The sequence below is a fragment of the Vanacampus margaritifer genome, chromosome 1, assembly GCF_051991255.1.
Source record: "Vanacampus margaritifer isolate UIUO_Vmar chromosome 1, RoL_Vmar_1.0, whole genome shotgun sequence".
NCBI classification, from domain to species: Eukaryota; Metazoa; Chordata; class Actinopteri; order Syngnathiformes; family Syngnathidae; genus Vanacampus; species Vanacampus margaritifer.
Genome location: NC_135432.1, coordinates 7,876,592 through 7,902,252, shown reverse-complemented (window position 1 = coordinate 7,902,252; position 25,661 = coordinate 7,876,592). Strand labels below are relative to the sequence as shown.

The following is a 25,661-nucleotide window of genomic DNA, read 5'->3' as shown; positions in this document are numbered from 1 at the left end:
GCACATGTGGACTGGTTGGGCGAATTCCCACGCACCCTCGAGGATCCTGCTGAGGGTGTAGAGCTGGTCCACTGTTCCACGGCCGGGACGAAAACCACACTGCTCCTCCTGGATCCGAGATTCGACCTCCCGACGGACCCTCCTCTCCAGCACCCCTGAATAGACCTTACCTGGGAGGCTGAGGAGTGTGATCCCTCTAAAGTTGGAACACACCCTCCGGTCCCCCTTCTTAAAAAGGGGAACCACCACCCCGGTCTGCCAATCCAGAGGCACCGTCCCCGATGTCCACGCGATGCTGCAGAGACGTGTCAACCACGACAGCCCCACAACATCCAGAGCCTTCAGGAACTCCGGGCGGATCTCATCCACCCCCGAGGCCCTGCCACCGAGAAGCTTTCCAACCACCTCGGCGACTTCGACCCCAGAGATAGGGGAGCCCACTTCAGAGTCCCCAGACCCTGCTTCCTCAAAGGAAGGCGTGTTGGTGGAATTGAGGAGGTCTTCGAAGTACTCTCCCCACCGGTTCACGACGTCCCGAGTCGAGGTCAACAGCACTCCGTCTCCACTATACACAGTGTTAACGGTGCACTGCTTTCCTCTCCTGAGACGCCGGATGGTGGACCAGAATTTCCTCGAAGCCGTCCGGAAGTCGTTTTCCATGGCCTCACCGAACTCCTCCCATGCCCGAGTTTTTGCCTCAGCGACCGCCAAAGCCACATTCCGCTTGGCCAGCCGGTACCCGTCAGCAGCCTCCGGAGTCCCACAGGCCAAAAAGGCCCGATAGGACTCCTTCTTCAGCTTGACGGCATCCCTTACCGCTGGTGTCCACCAGCGGGTTCGAGGATTGCCGCCACGACAGGCACCAACCACCTTACGGCCACAGCTCCGATCGGCCGCCTCAACAATTGAAGCGCGGAACATGGTCCACTCGGACTCAATGTCCCCCGCCTCCCCCGGGACAATGGAGAAGCTCTGCCGGAGATGGGCGTTGAAACTCTTTCTGACAGGGGATTCTGCCAGACGTTCCCAGCAGACCCTCACAGTACGTTTGGGCCTGCCTGGTCGGACCGGCATCTTACCCCGCCATCGGAGCCAACACACCACCAGGTGGTGATCAGTTGACAGCTCCGCCCCTCTCTTAACCCGAGTGTCCAACACATATGGCCGCAAGTCCGATGACACGACTACAAAGTCGATCATCGAACTACGGCCTAGGGTGTCCTGGTGCCAGGTGCACTTATGGACACTCTTGTGCTTGAACAAGGTGTTCGTTATGGACAGTCCGTGGCGAGCACAGAAGTCCAGTAACAAAACACCACTCGGGTTTCGATCGGGGGGGCCATTCCTCCCAATCACGCCCCTCCAGGTCTCACTGTCATTACCCACGTGAGCGTTGAAGTCCCCCAGTAGAACGAGGGAGTCTCCAGGGGGTGCGCTCTCCAGCACACCCTCCAAGGACTCCAGAAAGGGTGGGTACTCTGAGCTGCTGTTCGGTGCATAAGCACAAACAACAGTCATGACCCGTCCCCCCACCCGAAGGCGGAGGGAGGCTACCCTCTCATTCACCGGGGTAAACCCCAACGTACAGGCGGCTAGCTGGGGGGCAATGAGTATGCCCACACCTGCTCTGCGCCTCTCACCGTGGGCAACTCCAGAGTGGAAGAGGGTCCAGCCCCTCTCGAGAGGATTGGTACCAGAACCCAAGCCGTGTGTGGAGGTGAGTCCGACTATATCTAGTCGGAACTTCTCAGCCTCGCACACCAGTTCGAGCTCCTTCCCTGTCAGAGAGGTGACATTCCATGTCCCCAGAGCTAGCTTCAGTAGCCGGGGGTCAGACCGCCAAGGCCCCCGCCTTTGGCTGCCACCCAACTCACTGCGCACCCGACCCCTTTGGCCCCTTCCACCGATGGTGAGCCCATGGGAAGGGGGACCCACGTTGCCTTTTCGGGCTGTGCCCGGCCGGTCCCCATGGGTATAGGCCCGGCCACCAGACGCTCGCCTTCGAGCCCCACCTCCAGGCCTAGCTCCAGAGGGGGGCCCCATTTGGTGATCCAGCCTCCCAATTCCAACTCATACTGCTGAGTGTCAAGCAGGGAGGCAAATGGGTCCCATTTTCATAGTCTTTGGTATGACCAGGCCAAGGGTTGAACCTACAACCTCTCAGTCACAGGGTAGAGACTCTACCACTAGGCCACGAAGCTGGTCATGCCTAGTGATCTATCTAGACATACATTTCCATGTTTAAACACTATATTATTTTTAATATATCATATATTATAATATATTGTAATTACTTGTAATAATTAATAAATACATTTAGAATACAATTAATTGATACAATAAATCTAGACTTGCTTTCTATTGTAACCAATTTGATTGGTTGTTTGGCTAACCAATAAAATTGGTATGCCTGTAACCACCTGCAATGGTCAATGTCTGACCAATCTATTGGTTAATCAAGCCAATATGACCTTAACCCACTAGATTATTATGTTTTTTAACCAGTCCATTTTTAGAGTGCAGCAAGACAATCATCCCAAACTGGGCAACCAAGGAATGGCTCCCTAAGAAGCATTTCAAAGCCAGACACCAGACCTCAACCCCATAGAAAATAAATTTATGTTGCCAGGTGACAGCCCCCTCCCCCCCAAAAAAAAACAAAAAACAAACAAAGGTTGGATTAAATGGTAAATGGACTGCTTTTTATATAGCGCTTTATCTACACCAGGGTTCAGTGTCTTGCTCAAGGACACTTTGACATAGTTACAAGAGCTGGAGATCGAACCCACAACCCCACGGTTTGGAGACGACCACTCTACCACAGGCCATGCCATGCCCAAAAGTATTACAAAGTATTGAGTTGAACTTTTGTTATTGTCCAAATACTTTTTCTCCCCATCATTTACAAGTGAATTATTTACAAATCCTACAATGTGATTTCCAGGATTTTTTCTCCCCTACAGTGTGCCTCTTACAGTTGAAGAGTACCTATAATGAAAATGACAGACCTCTGTCGTCATTTGAAGTGGGAGAACTTGCACAATCAAAGGCTGGTTAAAGTCTGGACACTTTGAACCGACCGCACCGCTCTGTTATTGATTGAATTTACCGTACGTCACATGCCTGATGGAGGCCATTTTGTGAACCAGTGTTTCCTCTCGGTTTATAGTGCAGGCTTTCCAGGTAAGCTTAGTTTCATAATGTATAATAGGAACTCGGCTTTTGTGTGTGATCTGTAACTGTGGTTACAGAAACCGCTAAACGTAATGATTCAGAAAGGCTTCGTTCAATCAAGCCAAGAGGTAAATGCTCAATCTGATCTTTCAAAACAGTTGACAGATACACAGCTTGTTACACCAACTGGTTAGTTGAATCATTTTGTGCATGAGTGTATACAAATAGCTATCCTCAGACACGGTGACATCTCAGGACAATTTTGGTTCTTTAGTGTGCTGAACATGAATGTTTTTTGGAATGAGGTAAGTACCTGCAGAACCCCCCCGAGTCCGTGTTCAGTCGCCTGTTGACACCTTTGTCACGTTATCACACATTTCTGTGTTGTTCACTTAAAATAAAACAAGTACTATAGTAAATATTTGATTGTGTGCTTTTTTTGTGATGACAACTCCCTACGGGCAAGTATAATTGACACAATATCCGCGTTGCTCTCTTGTGATCCGTATTCCCCGTGTACGCTTTCTTGTGTTTGCCAAGGCATGTTTGTGTAACAGACGTGCCGTGCCGCATGCATGGCAAATCTTTGCCTGTGGCTTGTCTTTGGGAGCTGCCACTCAGAGATTAAAGAGTGGAACACGGCAAGTTATCAGCACGCCTGAGCGGCACCGAGGATGCCACCGTGTACGCCGCCGCTCACCGTATGTCTTCTTCATTGGCGAAGATGACGACTGCCCTGGAGTGTTGAGTTTCCAGCAGTTGTTGAATGGCTTTGTCGTAATCCTCCATCTTGGGGTTGTGCGGGATTTTCAAAGACTGGGCCACGCAGATTCCACCTAATAAATGGAGAGAGTTTAAAAAAACATAAAGCTTCTGCTAGAATCACTACTATTTTGTCACACGTATATAGAGTATGAACGCGCACAAAAAGCCTTGGGGCTACAAGGGCTTCTTATGTGGAATTCCTGCCCTGATAAAAGGGAAGGAAAGCATAAAACAATACTGTAGTAGTCAGGTATTGAAGATCTTATCATGATTCATGATGATTAAACAAAACACACTAAGTCACTTTAGGCACACCAGTCACTGTCATCTAGTGCAAATGTTCACATTCAGTTTTGAAAACAGACAGATGGGCCAGGTCATTTTTGGTGAGATTTAAAAGAAACAAAACAGCATTAAAATATGTAAAACATCACTGGCGTCAGGTGGAATCTTCGTACCATAAATCGCATTTAAAATTTTCAGGAGACCCCCCCCCCAAAAATGGCTCGTGTCCAACCATTAACACTGCATCATCAAAGAGAGCACTTTACTTTACTTTGGTCAACAATTTGTATAAAAAAAAAAAAATCATGCTGCAGACAATATCAGCATGAAATGTCATTAAATGTTATTCAAATGAGGGGTCTTGGGTCGGACTATTCGCAAGCTCCCTTTCAAAGGTAGTGTTCTCTCACTCACACCAAGCCGGTCATCGAACAAGGAAGTCTCGAGTCTCTCGAGAGTGCTCCAGCAGTGGACGGCCAATTTGTCCACTGTCACCAGAACATGTGACTGTGAATGTCTAGTTGCTCGACAACTTCACACAAGTTCCTGTAAACAGCATGATGCACAAATTCTCAGCCTTTGCTGTGGAACGGTCAAGAGTCTCACATAGGCTGACACGTCAATCAACCAATAGGTGAATAGTTCAACTCAAGACACACTCTATTTTATGATGCATTTGAGCATGAAATAAATAAATATGAGAGCAGAGCGCTTTTAAAAAATTGATTTGAAAGTGTATTTATTTCCGCATTTATTTCTATGTTTATTTTTATATTTATTTATTTATGTAGATATATTTGTTGTTTTTATTTCCAATTATATATATTTTTTTGCATTAGTGCCCTGGATCTTTAAGAACTGCTTTAAACATCGATTCAGAAAGTAATCTACTTTATTTTTTATTTTTATGAATGGTACAAACGTAAAGACGGACTCAATGAAATCCTTTTTTTGCACACAACTTATTTTTTATTTTTTTTATTTTTTAAAGAAGTAGCCTGTTAAATGACGATGGCTAATATACTTTCTCTATTGCTGGATATCTAAAGTATTTGTAACCAAATATTTAGTGCGTGAAAAGAATGCTGATATGATTTTTAAACCAGTTTGTCAGGCCATCACCACTCAGAATCTGAAATCTGACGCTTTTGTCATCCAGTGCAAGAACTGCTGTGCAATTTTTCCATCTGGAATCATGTTCATTATTATGATGATTTTCATTGATGAACACACTGTCAAGAAGGTATTTATCTAACAACATGTTTCTGTGATCAGTGTCACACTTCATCATACTGGAAGTCGTTCCTAATGACTTGGCTCCCGCATGCTAAAAATAAGGCACACATTTTGCAGCGTGATGCAGTGCATGCCAATAACACTGCAAACTACAAATACAATATTGTAATAAACATATTGCTTAAGTAATCATTATTGATCAAGCATAATCGTTCGTACTGTTCTTGTCTTGTTTGTGCAGGTCCATCTAATAAATTGTCTTGTGAGTGATTTTTCTTTCTTTGTCTTTTTTTTTTTTAATCACAGTTTGGCAGTGACCGACAAAGCAGAGCGACATGCAGTAAATCACACACTAGACCTGACTCCATGCCAGGATCTTTTTTGCAGGAGTGAGCGGGATAAACAATATCCGTGACAACAAATCCAATAATCCTCAACAACAGGGACATAAAGTTACAGATTTGATGTTATGGATTTGTCATTGCCTTTTTATGGAAAGACATTATCTGATGTTGTCCTCTCATCGGATCGCCTCGTCCATGCAGCAATCACAAAGAGAATACTAATACTGACAATAAATCATTTTTCGACAGGTCACCGCTAATGAGTTCACACGCGATCAAGGGTATCAACCGCATATGTACAGTAAGTGCTTTGCTAACATGCCGCCATGCATCTGGAAACACACATTGTCACAAATGGCCATTTGTTATGGACTAAAAGAACAATAACGTGTTTATTTAAGGACTTGTAAACAAATAATACAATCACCTGTGGGGTTGCAACACCGCGGCTCCTTTTGGTCAGCAGCTTGCCTTCTGAATGAACATTACCAAAACCAATTAAAATTTCTCCCACTCAAGCAACTTAATAGCCTAGCCAACATCTCCGTTTGCGTTTCTCTGACTAGACAGATAAATGGAAGTAAAGTCCTAATTGCCAGTCTCCTCTGGCTCATTACGTTGATACAAACAGTTTTGGGCTGGCAGAACATGCATCTCCAGTCCTGGTGGCTTTTTTTTTTTGTGTGCAGCGCAATAACAAGATGACACTTTCTGAACTCTTTCCCAACTGCCTCTTTCTAAGAATCAGCGGGCATGTTTTTTTTTTTTCTTAAAGAACAGATTCTGGAAGTGCCTGGAGACCTGTGGGATGACTGCTGTTATCCCCCTAAGTGGACTAAACCTAAACATCGGGAGCCCGCCAATGGGTTTGGCTCTTGCTTAAGGGCTCGCAGCATCCTGTTAAATGGAAACAAGCTTGGTGTCATTTGCGCAGTGAAGTCAGTGTTGTAGGTCTCCCAGGGATGACGCCAAAGCTCGGCTCCCGCAAAAAGATTACAGCCGGAAAGCTCACATTATGACACCAAACGCACTCTACATCTGATCCTGGCGCATTTGTCGCACCTTTCTTGCAAAGGCCAATCTTTCTGCTGGTTGTTATCACGCCCATTCATTCCACAGGCAAAAAACAAAACAAAAACTCATATCATACTGAGAGCTCAGGTCTCATGAAAAAGCATTAAGTCCATAATGACAAAAAACCGACTAGCCCGCAGTGCAGAGTTATGGTGCTATAACAGCCGTGAACCAAAATATATTACAGCTTGCATTGGTCAATAATGCAGAATGAGAGAGATCGCGGCAAGGACTAATGAAGTTTAGAAGCAGATCTCGTCTTTCCAGCGGACTATTGTGGACCAACTGTTGCAAGAAGGCGTCTAAATTATTGAATGGGTGCCTTCATCCGTCTGTCCGTCACTCAAGTAGTCAAGAGAGGCAGGCCTGATGAAAATTCAAGTGCCGTTTCTGTATTTGTAGAGTACTGGGGTGTGTGTTGGACCGCCTCCGCCTGTCACTGCAAAGAGAAAGGGGAACGCGAGTCCCGGGCCCAGGCAGACGGCTGCAAAGAAAAGCTGATGTAAGAAATGTCAACCTTGCCAGCCTCAGGCCGTCCTGCATGTTTTCCTCACCGTCATACTATTTTCAGTCGGCCAGTAATGTCAAATATCAGTCGTAGTTACAGGAAAACAATTAACTAAATATTTTAATAGGGATTCAAAATATCGGACACATTCCAACCAGTTTTCAACTCCCTTAAATTGGGATACCAATTGGGATTTCCTGAAAAAAAATAAAAAAATAAAAATAAAAATAAAAATTGGGATACCATTTTCTTAAGCTAATGCCAAACGCTATCTTGGTTGCCAGTACATCAGTGCTAAACAAAGCATTGCACTCAACCTTTTTTGCTTGCTCCTGACAGCTATTGGAAGCTGGCTGCACCGTTTATCTCATGCCGGTCCTGAATTGTAACATTGGAAATATGCAGCTAGAAAAGCTGTGCCTGCCTTGAGAAGTGCTGGTGACTGCAGTATTAGAATAGCAGGACTACATTTCCCATGATTCTTAGATATGAAAGCAGGAAGTAGTTCTAGTTCCAGTATGACCAAAACACAGCTTCTACCGATTAGCAAACATGAAATTGGGAGTTAATAGGAAGGAATTTAACAGTTACATTCCTTTTTAATGGGTTTATCGTTTGAACCACTATGACAAGTGCGTGATTGACATAAAATCAAAAATCAAACGGAACGGCGGGAGAGGAGTTGATTAATATTGGGACAAAACAATGGGGTTAGCGAAATCCTGGGCCATGGGACCCAAGGCTCAGAATAGGACTATCCCGATCAAAACGAGACATCTGATCATCCTCGCCTATAAGAAAATAAAAGGCCAACTTTTAATTTAAGAAAGACAACCGGGTGCAGTAAATGTCCACATCCGGGTCACAGCAGATAAAAATGGTATGATTGATTTTGGGATAATTGTGGCCAAGTGGTTCAAATCGTTGCCTGTCACTGTGGGGCCCCAGGACGCAGCTGTGCTGTCCTTGAGCGAGTTCCCTGTGTGTTTGCTGGCTTTCTACTGTAATGGGTCAAATGCAAAGGCCACATTTCATGTATAGTGTGTGTGTGTGCATGACAAATAAAGAGGATTATTCTATTCTACCAAACGTGAAGTGGCTATCACTGTGGGCGACAACCGGAGTAAAATAAATACTAGAAAACATGGATCAAAGGCGCTCTTTTATAGTGATTTCACGCTAGGGACTTAAGAAGTAATAATAATCATTGCACAATGTTGTCTATAAGTAAAGTCTGCATGAGTCAAATTCAGCATATCATCCAATACACATTGACTTCAACCCCAGACACTGGCCCATTGATGTGGAAACAGACGAGGCCCCCTCCTCAGACCTCGTTCAATACACACACCAAGCTCTACTGAGGAAATTAAAACAGTTATGACTAAATCTAAACAGTTATAACTAAATCTGGGCAGAAGACTCTCAACACCACTCATCTTCACGTTCCACCTAGCTGGACATTTTGTTGGCTCACGACTCACAACAACTGACGAGGAATCACACTCTGGGAGACGCGTAGTGTTAGCATGAAGTCCTTTTAACAGATGGTTCCAACTGTAACTAAGTACAGTGACCAGTACAAATTGTAAGTCCATGTTTAGAAGAAGAAGTAATATTTAAGTGAGGTTCAAACATTTAAATAAACAAAGTAAAAAAGACGAGAAAAGCTCAATGATGAAATGGAGCTGCTGAAAGAAGCGGCTGCTTTTGCATCCTTAACCACAGATTTATACTTGTATGACCGTTGATAATATTTGTATAAGGGCAACAGTTTTGTTTTTTTTACCAAAAAAAAAATAATCCTAAATCTGAACATATAAGAGCTCTTGTCCATGGCTTTCAAGGTTGAGCTACTTGGTGTACTGAGAGAGGATCCAAAGTCAAGTAAAGCAAAGTTGGCCCTTAAAGAGTCTCAAAGGGCTTCCAAAGCTCACTGTTAACAAAAAAAATCAATACATCCCTTGGTCCAACCCCCCCCCATGCAGCCATCGGAAAAAAATGGCAGAAAACCAGTCTAGGCAAGTGGTTCTCCTCAGGACCTGTCCCGGTTAGCGAATGCTGAATCCTACACAGCAATGCAGTTTGTGTTTCTTGCTTTCAGTACACGGAAGTGCACGGTGCCACGTTTCTCTTCTTTGTTGAAGTCTTTGATGAACAACTCTCTAACTATGTCACACGCACGAAACACAAGCCAGGCTCTGGTTAACTGCTCTGAAACAGTACCATGGAGAGCTGAGCTGAACTGGGATCTTTGGTGGAAAGGATATTTTTAGCTGCACCTTAATCTTATACCTGTGATCGTCAAACAGCCTGACATCAGCACTCCACAGATTGGGCTTCCCAAACCTCTGCTCCCCATTACATGAATATAGACGCTAGTTTAATGATCATAGCTTTTGGAAGTTCTCGGTTTATCTGTCCGTCCTGTAGTGCATCGCCGTCTCAATTATTCATCCTCCGTGCCCTCGGATGTGAAAATGACTCAACTTTCACAATTTTGCTTCTGAAATACAACTCCCTTAAAATTGAAGGCTCTCAATGGATTTGACCTCCCACTTGTCTATTCACCTCCGTAGCCAAACCTCTGTGGGTGCTGTAATTATATTTATCACCTTAAAAGTGGAGAAAAAAGGGCCAGCTTTTTCCTTGCCGTCTCTCATCCTGAATAAATGGGAGCATATCAAATGAGCTGACATGCAGATGGCATCCATGTTCATCCCATCGCGCTATTTCCAGCATGCTGCTCCTCTGCCAGTGCGAGACTTGGCTCCACCACGGGGTCATGCAAAAAATATTGTGCTCCATTTTCAACTATTTTCAGATACATCTGGCTTGCTCCCCAGATCACTGCTAATGCTAACTAACATCCCGCCCCCTTCTTCTCCAGCAAATAGGCCTGCGTGTTGGCAACTTGCGACAATCAATTCCACCGCGATGCTCTGTGGGTGGTTTTCTTCTCATGTAGCCTAGGAAGACAGTAAAAAAATAAAGTCGCACGCACACAAACAAGATATATCTCTGCGAGATTCACCTGCAGCCAGGATGAAAGTCTACAATGAAACAGTGCCTGGACCAGGCACACAATAGAAAAAAAGAATCGGATAAAAACCGAGCAAATCAATACACACTGACCATCACTCTCAACTTGGCTGGGGGAAATGGGCAGCCATATTGCATTAGTTCGCAAGATGGTTCTCCCTTGAAGTGGTGAAGCGAGAATGCTGCTAATGCCTTTGACATTTACAAACAGGGCAGCCACTGAAAACCGTCTCAAGGTCTCATAGCTCAGTGTGCACAGACACGACAACGATATCATAATCCAGAAATTCATGTGTCTTGCGCGCTTATACCGCAAAATACATCAAGTCACTTTCTATAAGAGGTGAGAGCCATATAGTAATGCAATCTTATGATACTATCTTGATTTTATTATTGTCAATGAACGTATGACAAGAACAAAGATTTGTGTTTGTCAAAAATGAACCGACAACGCTACATAGCTGAAGAAGGAAAACATAGAAACAGTCTTCCACCTAAAGCATACAATAATAAGGAAAAAAATGTCTGAAGATAAGCTAATATGATTGATTAACTCATTCATTCACAGCCTTTTTGACTGAAGCAAACCCCTTCTCTCCTGGCTGTTTACTGGATTTTGACTGATTTTGCAAGGTCCACAGAATATTGTGTTCTATTGCTTTAAAAACATGAAACCTACCAAAAGAAAGATTAGCGTCTCTTCTTTCAACAGGAAAAAAGTATATTTCTATCTGTTTCCATTTTACAGCAATTAGCTTTAGAATATAGCTTCAAGTTTCATCATTATTCACAAAACACCGTGGAAAAAAAGCCTTTTAGCAACATGGCCCTGGTTGATCTCTTAAACTCTGCTGCCACCTGGTGGCCGTTTTTGTAATAACTACCATTGCTTTAAACTTTCTCTTCAGTTTAGAGGCTGCATCAAAGCCTTTTGTATGCTCTAGCATAAACAAAAAAAAAAAAAAACGTATAAATATGTTTTTGGGACCATGATAATATTTAAAATAGAACATATTCAGACATTTTGGGAGCAAATGAGTTATTTATTTGCGATTATTTGCATATGTCAATCAGAACCATGACTGACGCTCATATTTGTTGCTTTTGTGACACTAGATTGAGAAAGGGCTTTTGATGGTATCATAATTTATTTACATGCAACTATGAAACGTGCTGTGAATAACCGCATAGCTCGAGTTGAACGGCAGTGACTTTTTTTTGCATGGTGTTTGTTCACTTACTCAATGAACTGTCATCTTTACTTATACTTTCTACCTACCGATTGACACACGCTCTCTTTATACTATACGTATACATACTTTGTCCAAGCGCGAGGTGACTAAACTTGTGTAACTTCGATGTTGGCATTTTACTCTCACTAATATGACAAGTTGCGATGACCCCCTAGTCTTTATCCTCTACTCAAAAGTCAAGTCATGGTAATTTCAAACAGCCGTAGCTGTCATAAAGCGCTTTACAGAAACACATAAAAGCTGTACTGATCTCTAATACAAAATGATGCAATGTCACCATCTACAGGGATCTGTTAGCCATTACAGTGTTTTTTTTTTTAAACTAAATTTCACAGACAAGCTAGATGAGACTTTCTTCCATGCCTACCTGTTGAAAAATGCACTTGATGAATCTACACCAGTGGCAGTCAACAGTTGGATTCCAGTTGACAAATATAAACGTCCACGGCAGTCAATGAGTTTATAATAATTTTACAAACCCATATGTGACTTTCATAGATCATTTGCAGTCACTATACTAGAAATATTTTTTAGAAGGAACTTTGCCTTTTTTATTCAAGGTCAAAATAAAAACTAGAATAATAAAGCTTTTCTTCAGCTTGTTGAGACTTGAGCATTTCATAGCAGACCAGCCGACATATTTTTCAACATATTTTCCTTGCTCATTTTGAAAAGTAGGGTTGACAGTACATGGAAAAGACACGTCGTATTCAAAGGTCAGAAACATCCAAAAGCGTGCAACAGCATGTACAAGGTTCCCATCGGACAGTGACAACACAGTAAACCCTCATCTATCGCAGAGGCTACATTCAAGACCACCCCCACAATACTACCAATGGAATCTTCAAAGTAGCGACCAAGTATTTATGCTATTAGTTACTGCATAAAAAAAAAGATGCTGTTTTTTTTTTTGTTGTTTTTTTCCTGGAGTGCTCAGTATTGTTCATTCGGTAATTTTACCGATTTGACATGTCATCATCATTGCTCTCCTTTTTTTTTTTTTTGTATGTGGGTGATTATGCGTACGTGCGTGCGAGTGTGTGTATTCATTAGTTCACCTAAAACCTATTTAAAAAATCCCACACCGTTCACCTAAACTGAACACTTCCAGCCAGAGTCGTGAGGCTGTCAGGAGACCCGAGGAAGGACCAAAGAAAAGAAAGGAAAATGAAATCCAGCACCGACCAGACATCATCCACCAGGCCACCAACCAGAGTCCTTCACCAACCCCAGAGACATCTAAATTCCAACAAATCAGGGAGACCTCAAGAGACCAAAGGAGAGAATGAGGAAAGGAAGGAAGGACAGACTATAATGCGGTCTGCCCCAACCGATGCCCCCCCCCCCCCCCCCACACAGTTGTGTGGTGCATTAAAATTGGAGGGGAGTTGTAGGGCGAAGACGGTGTTTCCACCCTACCCCCCCCCACCCCAAGTGTGTTATGTGCCCTATATGTCTATAAAAGTGTATTGTGCAAAATTTGTGCAGTGAGTTAAGAGGAGCGACCACCACCCCAACCCCCACCGGGTGAGGGCAGGAGGCGCACCCGCCCACCAAACCTCCATCCACCCCACCGGCACCCCGGCAGGCATATGGGAACCAGCCCGGAAAAAAATGCTGTTAATCCCGACCTCTCCCCATAACCCACTTCGCTGCGTCGCTGTGCATTTTGAGCAGATTGGGTTACTTTTACCTAGCATTGGGTTAATTATTTTGACCTAACAAATTGTTTGAAGATTGGATTGGGTCGGGTTGAAGAGCTCAGGCTTGTTATGGTTTGCAATTTGTTCAAACGAGCAGTATTAGGCTATATTCAATTAACTAGCAATGTTTACTTTACAATAGCAATAAGCGAACCGCCAGGCACAACGGCATTGAAATTTTAACTTACTGTTGATGTATCGCTACTGTAACATAAGAGCCAACAATATGATACATCACAATTTTAGGTTAAGCTGCTACTTGGAATATACCGTGTCAGTGGTAAATAACACTTCGATGTTTACTTCTGTTTTGACTGATTTCGCTGCGCTTTGGTACAAAAGTGTGTGAATGAATCATGAGAAATGCTCTTGCATAATTAATGTGTTTATTAAAGATAAGATGCCTGGGGTACTCTAAAGGGTTTCTTTAAAGCAAATAATTCCCATTTGTATTTGAATACAAAATACGTGAAAATGACTGCTGCTTAGCCGCAAAAGGATGAGTCAACAAGCGCGCTATTATTTAGTTATCTCTTTCCATAGCTGTTTAAGTCACAATAATAATAGTTTATGGCTCTGCGCAATGTATTTAAACAAATCCATAAGAAATGTATGCGAGAAAGCAAGCGGGGAGAAGTCGTGGGGTGTTTATCAGGATCTAGGAGAAAAAACTTTCAAAATATGTCTAGATCAAGAGATTTTTAGTCTCTCTCTCTCTCGCTCTCTCTCTCTCACCCACCCCTTGCTCTTGCTCTTGCTCTAAGTCTGTCGACGTATATTACACGGCCGCAAACAGCTTCTTCAAGTTTTAATGAGTGATCACACTCGATGTGAATGCGCACAACTAAAATATTTATGCATGCTGGACTTCTGATCAGTGCCTGCAGGGTTTTATTACTCCTTTTTTTTTTTCATGTTTGAGGTTTGTGCACATTAGTGTGCTGTAGAAGACGGTGATCTCTCCCTGTAGGATTATAAAATTGGTTGAGATGCACAGAGGTGGAGGTGGGGTGCAACACACTGCAAGCTCTTTTTTGCTGTGCCGGTAAAGCAGCTCTTTGATTTGATGGACAATTGTAGATTATTCAAAGCACCCATCCATCAATGTTTTGCTCTACTTATCCTCACGAGGCTTGCGGGTGAGCTGCAGCCAATCTCAGCAGACTCTGGGTAGGAGGCGCGGTACACCCTGGAGTGGTCAACAGCCAATCGCAGGGAGGATACACATAAACAACCACTTACACTTAAGTGCCTGTAAAATCAACATAATATGCATGTCTTATAATTTCTCATTCATCCATCCAATCAAGGTGGCATCAAGGGGCCATTACCCTGAACGAGTTACTGTGCAACACACCCACACACTTTCCCTTGCAAAGTTGCCTTTTAGTGCCAAACAGTATTTTTTAAACTAATACTACACAGTAAATTCTGTAGAGTCAATTTGACTCTAGAGCAGAGGTGGGCATCGAGGGCCGGAGTCCTGCAGGTTTTGCATGTTGCCCTTCCCCAACACAGCTGATATATGATCAGCTCATCCGCAAGCTCTGCATAAGCCTGAAAATGATCCTGTTGATTGGAATCAGCTTGTGTTGGAAGTGAGAAACCTCCGAAACCTGCAGGACTCCGGCCCTCGAGGACCGAGATTGCCCACCTCTGCTCTAGTGGGACCAAATAGACTCAGTTTTAGAGTAATATTTACACTTGGTAGAGAGTAGAATAAAGAATTTTTAAAAAAGAAACTCACTCAAGGGTTGAGGAACGAACTCGCAACCTTCAGCTTGGGAGACCAAAGCCATACTACCACCTGAGCTATGCCTCTCCTACTGTTTGCTTATATCCAAGAGTTGGATATATATATATACTGTATATATATATATATATATATATATATATATATATATATATATATATATATATATATATATATATATATATATATATATATATTGGAGTTACGAAGATTCCAAAAGAGTCCAAGTACCCTTTTCACACTGCACTTCGTCAAACCCATTCGGTGTGTATGTGCTGTGGCGGCGCAAGGCTGTAATGAATGTAATTGAATGTGTCATGTCGTGACAGTGATGTCAGAAGGCGCATCTAATAGAAGAGCTGGCAGGCTGAATGATTTTAGAGCGTTCACAGCAACAGAACAACCAGCAGAAAAAGCCTCTCTGTAACTTCCTGGCTGGCTACTACACAAGCAGTTCAAAATATGGGCAAGCTAGCACTGTTGTCCTTGCGCAAAGCGAGTACCAAAAAAAAAAAAAGTGCAGTGTGAAAAGGCTTTTAAGTAAGCTGACTTCTTTCAAACTTGGTCTGACTTTTGACACATCCACGGCAATAAGTAAGAATTAATTATACACTCCGACTTTTGTCAAATTTAAATTAAAGGCCGAGCTGGTTCAGCTGGCGTTTGAGAGAAGTAACCCAAACAATTGTAACAAGATAAGTTTGATGCAAATGTTTGCTTCAATATCAAGTGTGGCATTGTTATTGGGGGGGTCAACTAAACTGAGGCAAAACACTGTGCAGGCTATACTGTCAAAGCTTCTGCAACTTCACTCTTATCTCATCCATCTATCCTTTCCATTTTTTACACTACAGTATATACTGCCGATCCTGTGCAGGGTCACAACTCACAGGGACTGAGCACCGGTCAATCAATCACAGCAGTGAAGCACACAGTCGACAGATAACCGTTCGCACCACCACCTTAACTCTATATCCTCCTTCCATCAAATTACACACGCACGCACACACAGGTCATATCTGGACCTGAACTATGATTGTCAAAAAAAAAAAAGTAGTGTGGTGCCTTGACATATGAGTTTAATTCATTATGTGGCCATGCTCGCAATTCAAATTCAAATTTCCGATCGAAATGAATGAAAATGACATTAATCCACTCCAGTTTACCCCCCAAAAATAACAAATAATGTTATGTGTTTTTTTTTTATAATGAGGGAAATAGCACTCTATAACATTCTATAAAACATACATGAAAGACATTTAAGTAAAATTTTAAAGAGTGAAACAGATTTTGTCTTAGCATCAATTGAATGGCCATTGTGCACCTTGGCCACCAGGGGGCAGTTTAGGACAGACTTCATGAACATGCACAGTAGAGACTCAGCTCCTCTCAGCTCTTTGCAGAAGATAGAGAATAAATGACTATGAGTAATGTAATACTGAATGTCTAAATGTGTTATGTCTTTTGTGTTCCAATACCATTTGCTTAGAGGGTTATACATGTTTCCAATTATGTGTTCACATTCACATTAGCATTAAGCTAGTAAACTATAAGCAAAGCTATGTTATTGCTGTTGTGATCTTTTGCTAGTGTTTCTAAATACACAGCTTGCAATTCTCCTTTTTTGATGTAGTTTAAAAGTAAACTTCACAAGAAAGCAACATTAAACAGAATGAAGAATTAAAAAAAAAATTAAAATTAAAAAAAAATAATAATAATTTTTTTTTAATTTATTTGTTTTTTAAAAAAAAAAAAGGAGAGCAATGATGATGTCAAATCGAATGAACAATACTGAGCTCTCCTGAAAAAAAAGAATTAAAAAATAATAACTAAAATAATAATAATGGTTCACAATTAGCCAACGTGCTGCTTATTGTGACTTGAGTTAAGTTCACTGCCACCACAAAACGCTCATACCTCAAGTTTATGCTTACAAGTCAAAGTAAAAAGTCTTACGAATGACGGCTCGTACCTAAAAAAAAACTCATCAGTTGGGTCTCTCCTATCTCAAGGCACCACTGTACTAACAAATTCGGATTACGAATGGAATGTTTGGAGCTGCTGATTGACACCACATTGTACATTTGCTGTTAAACTCGGAATTATGACAATTGCAGTGTAAAATAAAATGATTGATAGATTTGCATTTCTGAAATACCGGTGTATGCTTAACATGCAACAGTTTCATTTTATTTTATTATTGACAAAATATTGTGGCAATATTTTATTATCACTGTGTAATTTCCACCCCCGAGTTCCTACTATGTTTTTGTGTCTTGAAGTGCGTGTTAGTTTCCATATTATTGGGAAAACAATCCAGGCTTGGGTTGAATTTATTTCAAATCTGTCTTCAAGAAATGAGATCCTCGCCAAAAGGAGAGGCCTGCTTCTCGAAAAAGAGGAAAAATCTAAAGGCCTGCTATTTCATAACAGCAACTAAAGTGGTTTGTTGTGCTGGCTGAGCACCAAGATCACTGACTATCATTACCATTCTCTGAGCTGAGCACGCTCAGAAGCTGGGATACACACAAAAAATAAAGAAGAGAGAGAGAGAGAGAGAGAAAGGATGAGGTTGAGCAAAACAGAACAGAACAGCAAGAGGACACTGTAACACAAAAATGTGTTCTCCTCTCGAGTCCAAAGAAAATATTACAGACATTTTCACATAATTCCTCATGTGTTTTGCAGCTAAAAGGCTACAATGGCTGCATTAAAAAATAAAACAAAAAAAGCACTGCTGATTATTGTGATGTGATATTTTCTCTACAAGTCTCTTCTGTGTCTACATCTGCAGTAACACTTTGCAACTCACCGGGGAGCTGAGGCACACGTTGCCAAACATCAATAATTCATCTTCCCAAAACAAGGAACGTTAAGATGAATTGGAAATGCAAAAGAGCATTTTTAGCCGAGTGGAAGAGGCACAAGCGTGTTTTAAATCACACAGATGTGTTTGAGGAAGAAAAAAAACTGCAAAATGAGTGTTGACGGAAAACGAACCTGCTTCTTTGGAGAGTTGCGTGAAGGCCTCCACTCCTTTCTCTCCATAGCTGCCCTCTGAGGCGATGGTGGAGACGTAACTCCAGCCCATCGCTCGAATGATGTCCACCATGGCCTGGGCCTGGAAGGAGTCCGGAGGAACCACTCTGGAGAAGAAGTCGTAGCGCCTGTCATCACTCAACTCCGGAGCTGTTGATGCATAGCTGATCTGCGGGATCTGGAAGAGGAGAAAATTTGAAAGGTTGACTCCAGGAAGGGTCATTAGGTCATTGGAGCTTGACATGATGATAAAACGTGGACTTATGCATTGAACTGATTCTTGGAAGGCACTTCTTTTGAGTCTTTCCTGGTTGCCTGGCAACTGCACCCAAGGTGCTAAAGGTGGGTGGAGCTATATTAGGCAACATTCTCAAGATAACAATGGCGGTATCATTCATCGCAGCTGTTCTCTATTATAATGCAAAGGCTTGAACGACTTCGACATTTTTGTTCTAATTGATGACGTCAATGATATTTTTTTTCACTTGCCAACTCGCACTTCCAAACACAAGCTGTCATTCTATTCAACCCACAGCCGTATTTGATACCATCTCTCACAATTCTCTCCATGACAGACTGGCATCCATTGGCATCACTCGCACCCGGTTCACCTCGTTCACACTCAATACATCAAGCTTTAGTCTCACAAATCAAATTATCTGCCTGTCACAACTGGGGTGCCACAGGGGTCTATCCTGGGGCCCATCTTCTTGGAAATGGAACACTCAATACATCAAGCTTTAGTCTCACAAATCAAAATCTCTGCCTGTCACAACTGGGGTGCCACAGAGGTCTATCCTGGGGCCCATCCTCTTGGAAATGGAACAGTCTTGGAACTCCCTCCCTCTCAACCTTCGCGCCATTTACTACCTACCACTCTTCAAAACTAGACTCAAACCATAGCTGTTCAGCCCGTCCTACCCCATCCACCTGTAACTCAACCATCCAATTTACATGATCTATTTATTTGTACTTTGTCTTATTGATTTTTGTCTCTGTGTTTTAATATGTTTTGTACAAAGATCTTCAAATAAAATGTATTATTATTATTATTATTGTAAACTCACATTACACACGCACAGGGTTTCCACTGGCTCCGGTACGTAATAGTATGCAATTTTAAAAATTACAAGGTGAGAGAGAGGTTTGCAATTATGCATTCTAGCAAACCAGAGTTTTATTGGATCCGACTGTCTAAGGACTGTGAGACCATCAAAGTGTCGAGGATTTCTGATTGAATGATTCAGGAGCGGTGCAGTGGAAGGAGGACGATGATTGCGAGCGTGTTGACTGTGGTACAAAAGCTGGGCCAGCTGTGGCCAGGTGGTTAAGATTGTCACCTGCCACCATGGGGACCCTGTTTCAAGACCGTCCCCAGACGGACGGCTGAGATGACTTTGAGGCAAGACACCAATACCCCAAACTGCTCCCCGGGCATCTAAGCAGAACCCCCCCCCCCCCCTCTGCTCCAGTGGGGGCCACTAACAGTGTGTGTTCGCTGTGATGGCTCAAATGCAGAAATCACATTTCTTGTACATACAACAAAATGATTGAATTTTCTTTTCATTTCTAATGCTGGTTAGATGGGTATTTTTTTTTGACGGCTTCAAACATTCATTTTGAAGTTATTGATTAGCCTCCGCTTTGTTTCATCATCCTCCAAGCAGGAGGTCTTTAATGAATTCACTGACACCTGATGTTTGTCTTTTAAAACAACCGCACAGCTTAGCCTTTTAGTCTACCAGCTGATTGTTCGTGCTAAATGGCTGCACCAGAAAAATGCTTGTTACTGTTTCCACAGTGTGACAAACACTTTTTAAATTCCTTTTAATCGTATTTAATCATGTCATTACTGTACTGTATGTTTTTATAAAGTACAATATTATGGAGAGGTTCTAAACGTTTTTGTTGTGTTTTTGGGGAAGAATCACCATTATTGATTAATGGCAATTCCTTCATTTCAATGGTTACAAACGAAGACGAGATACTTTAGATGCTGATTTTAGATAGTGTTGAGCGACGAGTGTGATCATGGAATTAATTAAACTCATATCTCCAAGCACCATTGTGGAGTTACTAACATATGGAAACATGCCATTTTCATACACCTGAAGTGCCAACCCATCTATCTTTAAAAAAAAAAAAAAAAAAATTATATACATAGCATAAAAACACTGCCCAGTTAACGATCACTATCAAATACTGATCAATCCTCTCAAATTGAAGTTGAAGTGAGAAAAAAATAAAAATTTTAGCAGCGCTGACACTTTCAGCGTGCCGCCATCGGAGAAGGCGAGAATATTGGGTGTGATCAGCAAAAGTATTCCCTCGCCAAGGGTTGCAATACTTCACTCTTGACATCTCATCTTTGAATGTAAAAAGAACGTCCCCTCGGCGATCAATGAGGTATAATAAATAAATACGAGTTTAAATGACAAACAGGCAGAAGGCAGTTGATCATCATGTTCGACAACTTAAGCAAGGCGCCTTGCGCATGTATATCATTTGAACATCAATTATAATCACATGTTTTGCTGCTCCCGGCGGCACAGCCGGAGGACGGCTTGACAAACTGGCCTGCCAATCAAATGATCAATTCCGTACTTTGCTACATCAATCATATGAGCTTGTCCAGAATATTCCTGATGTAAGTAAGGACAGCAAATGTGGCTGTTGTCAAATTCTTGCCAGGAAGTAAAGCTGCACAGTTTCACAAGCACTCATTGAAAGCAAGGCCGTACGTCTCCGGAGATTCTCGGTCTTCAACACCACACCAAGGATCACATTGAAAAGTCAAAAGGACTCATGTAATGGCTTTGCTGATTTTCTGAGATGTGTTTTTCCCTGCATTATTATGCATTGAAAGGCACTCTTTCTAACTGGCCCACAAAGGGCTTCACGTGTCTCTTACAGCGGGAGAATGATGGAGAACGATATAACTTTCCACAAGAATTCAACGGAATTTTTTCTTCCACGGACAGAAGCCGATTAGAAGGCGTAGCAGCAGGATATAAAGACATTTTTGCTTGTTGGTTCAGTAGGATCTCACTTCAGGTATTAAAAATCCCTGGAAAGTGAAAATGAATATGTCTTAAAAATTTGGCATGCCACATAAAAGAGTTTTGTGAACAACCCTACCAAATTTGAATGATAAATAAAATATCCAAGTTCATAAAACGGAGCTTCACAATCCTGAAGAATCAAGCTATTGAATTGTCTGCTGAATGCACTGAAATCACACCTCGCTCAACTGTCAATCAAATACAACTACTTATATCTGACAAATGGATGCTACTTCGTCTAGCATAAAATCCCGACGTGTTAAAGACATGAAAATAGGTCCGCTTAAAGCCTCAGTGGCTGCAATTATATCCAGAGCCCGCTACCCATCTGCGACGTCGAGAGGTGTTAGCCATTGGCTAGCTCGCGAGATAACCGGGGCGCTAATCGGCTAGTGGACACGCGGCGGGTTCCTCGCCCCCTCCTCACTTGAGAAATAACAACCACAAGATGTTCTGGCATTTAGGTAAGATACATTTTATGGATGTGTAGCCATGGCTTGTTACTGCAGTGGTAGAAATTGGCCTAGTAATAGTAACTAGTAATTCACAATTTAGATTACAGATAGATAGATAGCTAGATAGATAGATAGATAGATAGATAGATAGACGGACAAACAGACAGACAGATAGATAGATAGACAGACAGATAGACGGATAGACAGATAGATAGATAGAAAGAGGACTATATATGATATACTATATAAGGGTATATTCTAGACCAGGGGTGGGCACGGAGTCCTGCAGGTTTTGGATGTCTCCCTTCTCCAACGCAGCTGATATATGATCAGCTCATCAAGCAAGCTCTGCGCAAGCATGATAACGACCCTGTTGATTGGAATCAGCTGCGTTGGAGCAGGGAAACATCCAAAACCTGCAGGACTCCGGCCCTCGAGGACCGCGTTTGCCCACCACTGTTCTAGACACTAAAGCGCATCGCTGAACGCCATTTAAGCCACACCCCAAACATCAGGGAAACTGAAATTGTGAAATACAGTTCAATACTATGGCTTATTTTTGTGCAAGTCGAATGCAAAGTGCAGTCTAACTGTGCGTATGGATGGAATTTTCTTTAGTTTGGCATTTTTGTGGACAAGCGCAGGTAGGAATACGCATTTGTGCCGTTGCGGGATTCTAAAATGTAATCAATCAGAATTGTTCATTTCTGGAGAGATACAAAAAACGTTAACAACTCGACAGATTTGTAGCTTTTAACCACCGTCATGCATGACTTCGTGCTCAGGGAGCTTTTTCAGAGTCAGGATGAACTCCATTCATGTGATTGTTGGGGCGGTGATACCCCTTACGGAGCACACTACTTTAAAAACGCACACACAAAAAACAAGTTGTTATGGCGGCGAAAGTTAATTATTTCCTCTGGAAAAAAATACAGTTCAGGTCGCGCGACTTGAGGACTTTAAGTTACGTCGAATTCCTAACAAGGACATCAATGTTCACTTTTCTCCTCACCGGCTTTTGCGAGCATTTTGTGAAAGGACGTGCTAACAGTTGCTGTCCTCCTTAACAACGGCTTTTTAATCACGCTCATTTATCACGCTCAACCAACTGCTGATACTGTCAACTCAGCACTGTGCATGTAAATCCCCCGAATGATCTCATTTTGTAAAAGGCTAAATCCATCAAAGTGTCACAAAAATGCAACATAATACATTTCCAACCTAAATATTCCCAGAATATCTTTTTTTGTGCCTTTATGCAGGCCTGTTGTGGTTTTCAGCTGTATTTGCCAATGTCTCAAAATTAAACAGGTATCATTTTACAATCAAAGCTGAATTGCTCATTTTTCTCCCTGCACTGTGAATCATCACTGAATCAAAACACAGCCAAGCGTAGGCGGAAGGGCTGATGTCGGCTTTCACCCGCAGAGACGACAGCTGGCCCCATTTCTGATTAGAATCAATCAGGAGTTCACCTTTGATTAGGATCAAGAACACCTCCAACCAACTTGTCCAAGACTGGTCTAGTCGACAAGATTTCAACTATACCGGAACAATGTAGCACGTAGAATCCTCCATTCTGTTAAAGCAGAAAATTTCAAGACTCTGGAATACTAATGAGAATTTGATTATTTTACAACAGCAGATGCTACACAGTCTGTGTTGTTATGTAGGACCTGTTTTGAATCATTGAAAATAATTGTTCAACAGGTGAGTACGGAAAAGGATTAGGGCCAGTGAAGAAAAAAAAAAATTGTTGGCAGGATTCTGACTTTATTTTATTGTTAAAGTCAGCATTCGGAGAATAAAGTGAGAATTGTGACTTTATTCTCAGAATTCTCACTTTAAAGTCAGAATTCTGAGATTAAAGTCAGCATTCTGAGAATAAAGTCAGAATTCTCACTTTAAAGTCAGAATTCTCACTTTAAAGTTGGAATTCTGAGATTAACGTCAGCATTCTGAGAATAAAGTCCGAATTCTGACTTCTGAGATTAAAGTCAGCATTCTGAGAATAAAGTCAGAATTCTGACTTTAAAGTGAGAATTCTGAGATTAAAGTCAGCATTCTGAGAATAAAGTCAGAATTCTCACTTTAAAGTCGGAATTCTGAGATTAAAGTCAGCATTCTGAGAATAAAGTCAGAATTCTCACTTTAAAGTCAGAATTCTCACTTTAAAGTCGGAATTCTGAGATTAACGTCAGCATTCTGAGAATAAAGTCCAAATTCTGACTTCTGAGATTAAAGTCAGCATTCTGAGAATAAAGTCAGAATTTTCACTTTAAAGTCAGAATTCTCACTTTAAAGTCGGAATTCTGAGATTAACGTCAGCATTCTGAGAATAAAGTCCAAATTCTGACTTCTGAGATTAAAGTCAGCATTCTGAGAATAAAGTCAGAATTCTGACTTTAAAGTGAGAATTCTGAGATTAAAGTCAACATTCTGAGAATAAAGTCAACATTCTGAGAATAAAGTCAGAATTCTCACTTTAAAGTCAGAATTCTGACTTTAAAGTCAGAAACCTACTGGCCCTAATCCTCTTCCGTAGGTAAAGGTTACATAAAGCAGAAGAAGAAAGTTGGCCTGTTAAGAAATTAAATACATTTCTTAAAAAAAAAAAAGCATCAATCTTGAAAATTGCAGACAGCATGTTTTCATATTTCCAGAAGCGCGTATTGAATTCTCCTGGATATTTTGTCACATGCTGACACTTGCTGACAATTTTTCAATCAATGCTGTCAAGAAAAGACTTTCATCCATCTCTCTTACGTCTACTTGCAGTGATGGCTAAATATGGCGGTGGACGCACAAAGCGTGATTTATGAGAGAGGGCCGCGACTCGTCTGGGATCAAAATGCCCGCCTCCCTGAAGACGTTGGATGCACAAACATCAATTCCTCTTCAACCAAGTGGAGTAACTCATCATGCGCTCTAATCAAAGCGCTGTATGAAAGCCATCCATTTGTGTTAGAGTGATCAAAAGCAGCCGGACACTGGAGAAACACAGGAATGAGGACACGGCAACCGGCTAATGGGATGGCTTCAACTTGCAGAGTGTGAGTTATAGCTTTGACCCACAACGCAAAGCGGGTCAAGCGCACATAGCTGACAAATTGAGAAGCAAGACCATCTCAAACTAAAGATTACTCAATGCCTTTCAAGCAACGCACCCGCTGAAAGGTCACATGCATATGTGCTTTTTTTTTTTTTCGTAGGGTGGACTGATTCAAAGAGGGAGCGCGGTAGCAACACGGGTGATTTGCATTTAAAAGGACTCACCTTTCCGAAATGCGAAACATCAATTTGATGCAAGTGGTCGTAATGCTGTGGAGGAATCAGGTTTGTCGGATCTAACGTGGCTTGGGCTCACTTGCCTCTCTGGAATCGCTTGAGATGTGGGCCCTCTTGCTTTGTTCTGGCAATGCGCCCCCATTGATACCGTTCTCGTCCCCTCGCTTCTTATCCCCTCGGAATCGCAGCACAAACATTCATGTTATCAGCGCCTTCGTTCAAATTACCGCTTTGACCTCGGGCTAATAAAATTGGCCAGCCTTGATTGTGAAAGGACTGATATGTAAGAATGAAAACTCTTCAGGTGGACTCAAAAGAGATGTGATTACAATCAAACACCTTCGGACGTGTCTGGCAGCTAATGTGCAACTGCTAATCCTTGTGTGCCAAACGAGATTTAAATCAAATTTCTCTGATATTTTTCTCATTATGTTGATTATCTCTTGGGATTATTAGCTAGAAAGCTATCAACTAAACACTTGTTAAAAAATAATTGATGGCGATTTGAATGGCTTGTGGAGGAAGAGGAAAATACTGCAGTCATTAAATCAGTCCTGTGTTTCCATATCACAGTTTGGTGTTGCCACAAAAAAAGGACAAAACCCTACGGCAACAGACAGTCAGCACTGCTGGGGGGGAAAAAAATCATTGGTACCCTCTTGGGGACTTGCACGCTGCAA

The 25,661-nt window shown here is 42.1% G+C and overlaps 1 protein-coding gene across 2 annotated transcripts in view; it reads right to left on the bottom strand.

Annotated features, from left to right (window-relative positions):
- The window catches only part of grm7 (glutamate metabotropic receptor 7), a 153,138-nt gene that overhangs the window by 72,330 nt on the left and 55,147 nt on the right, over positions 1-25,661 (bottom strand). For both annotated transcript variants that reach the window (XM_077575950.1, XM_077575941.1), the window contains exons 2-3: positions 18,138-18,354; positions 3,875-4,010 (exon numbers count right to left, since the gene is read on the bottom strand). In XM_077575950.1, coding sequence (XP_077432076.1) covers positions 3,875-4,010; positions 18,138-18,354 — 353 coding nt within the window. The remainder of the gene's footprint in view (positions 1-3,874; positions 4,011-18,137; positions 18,355-25,661) is intronic.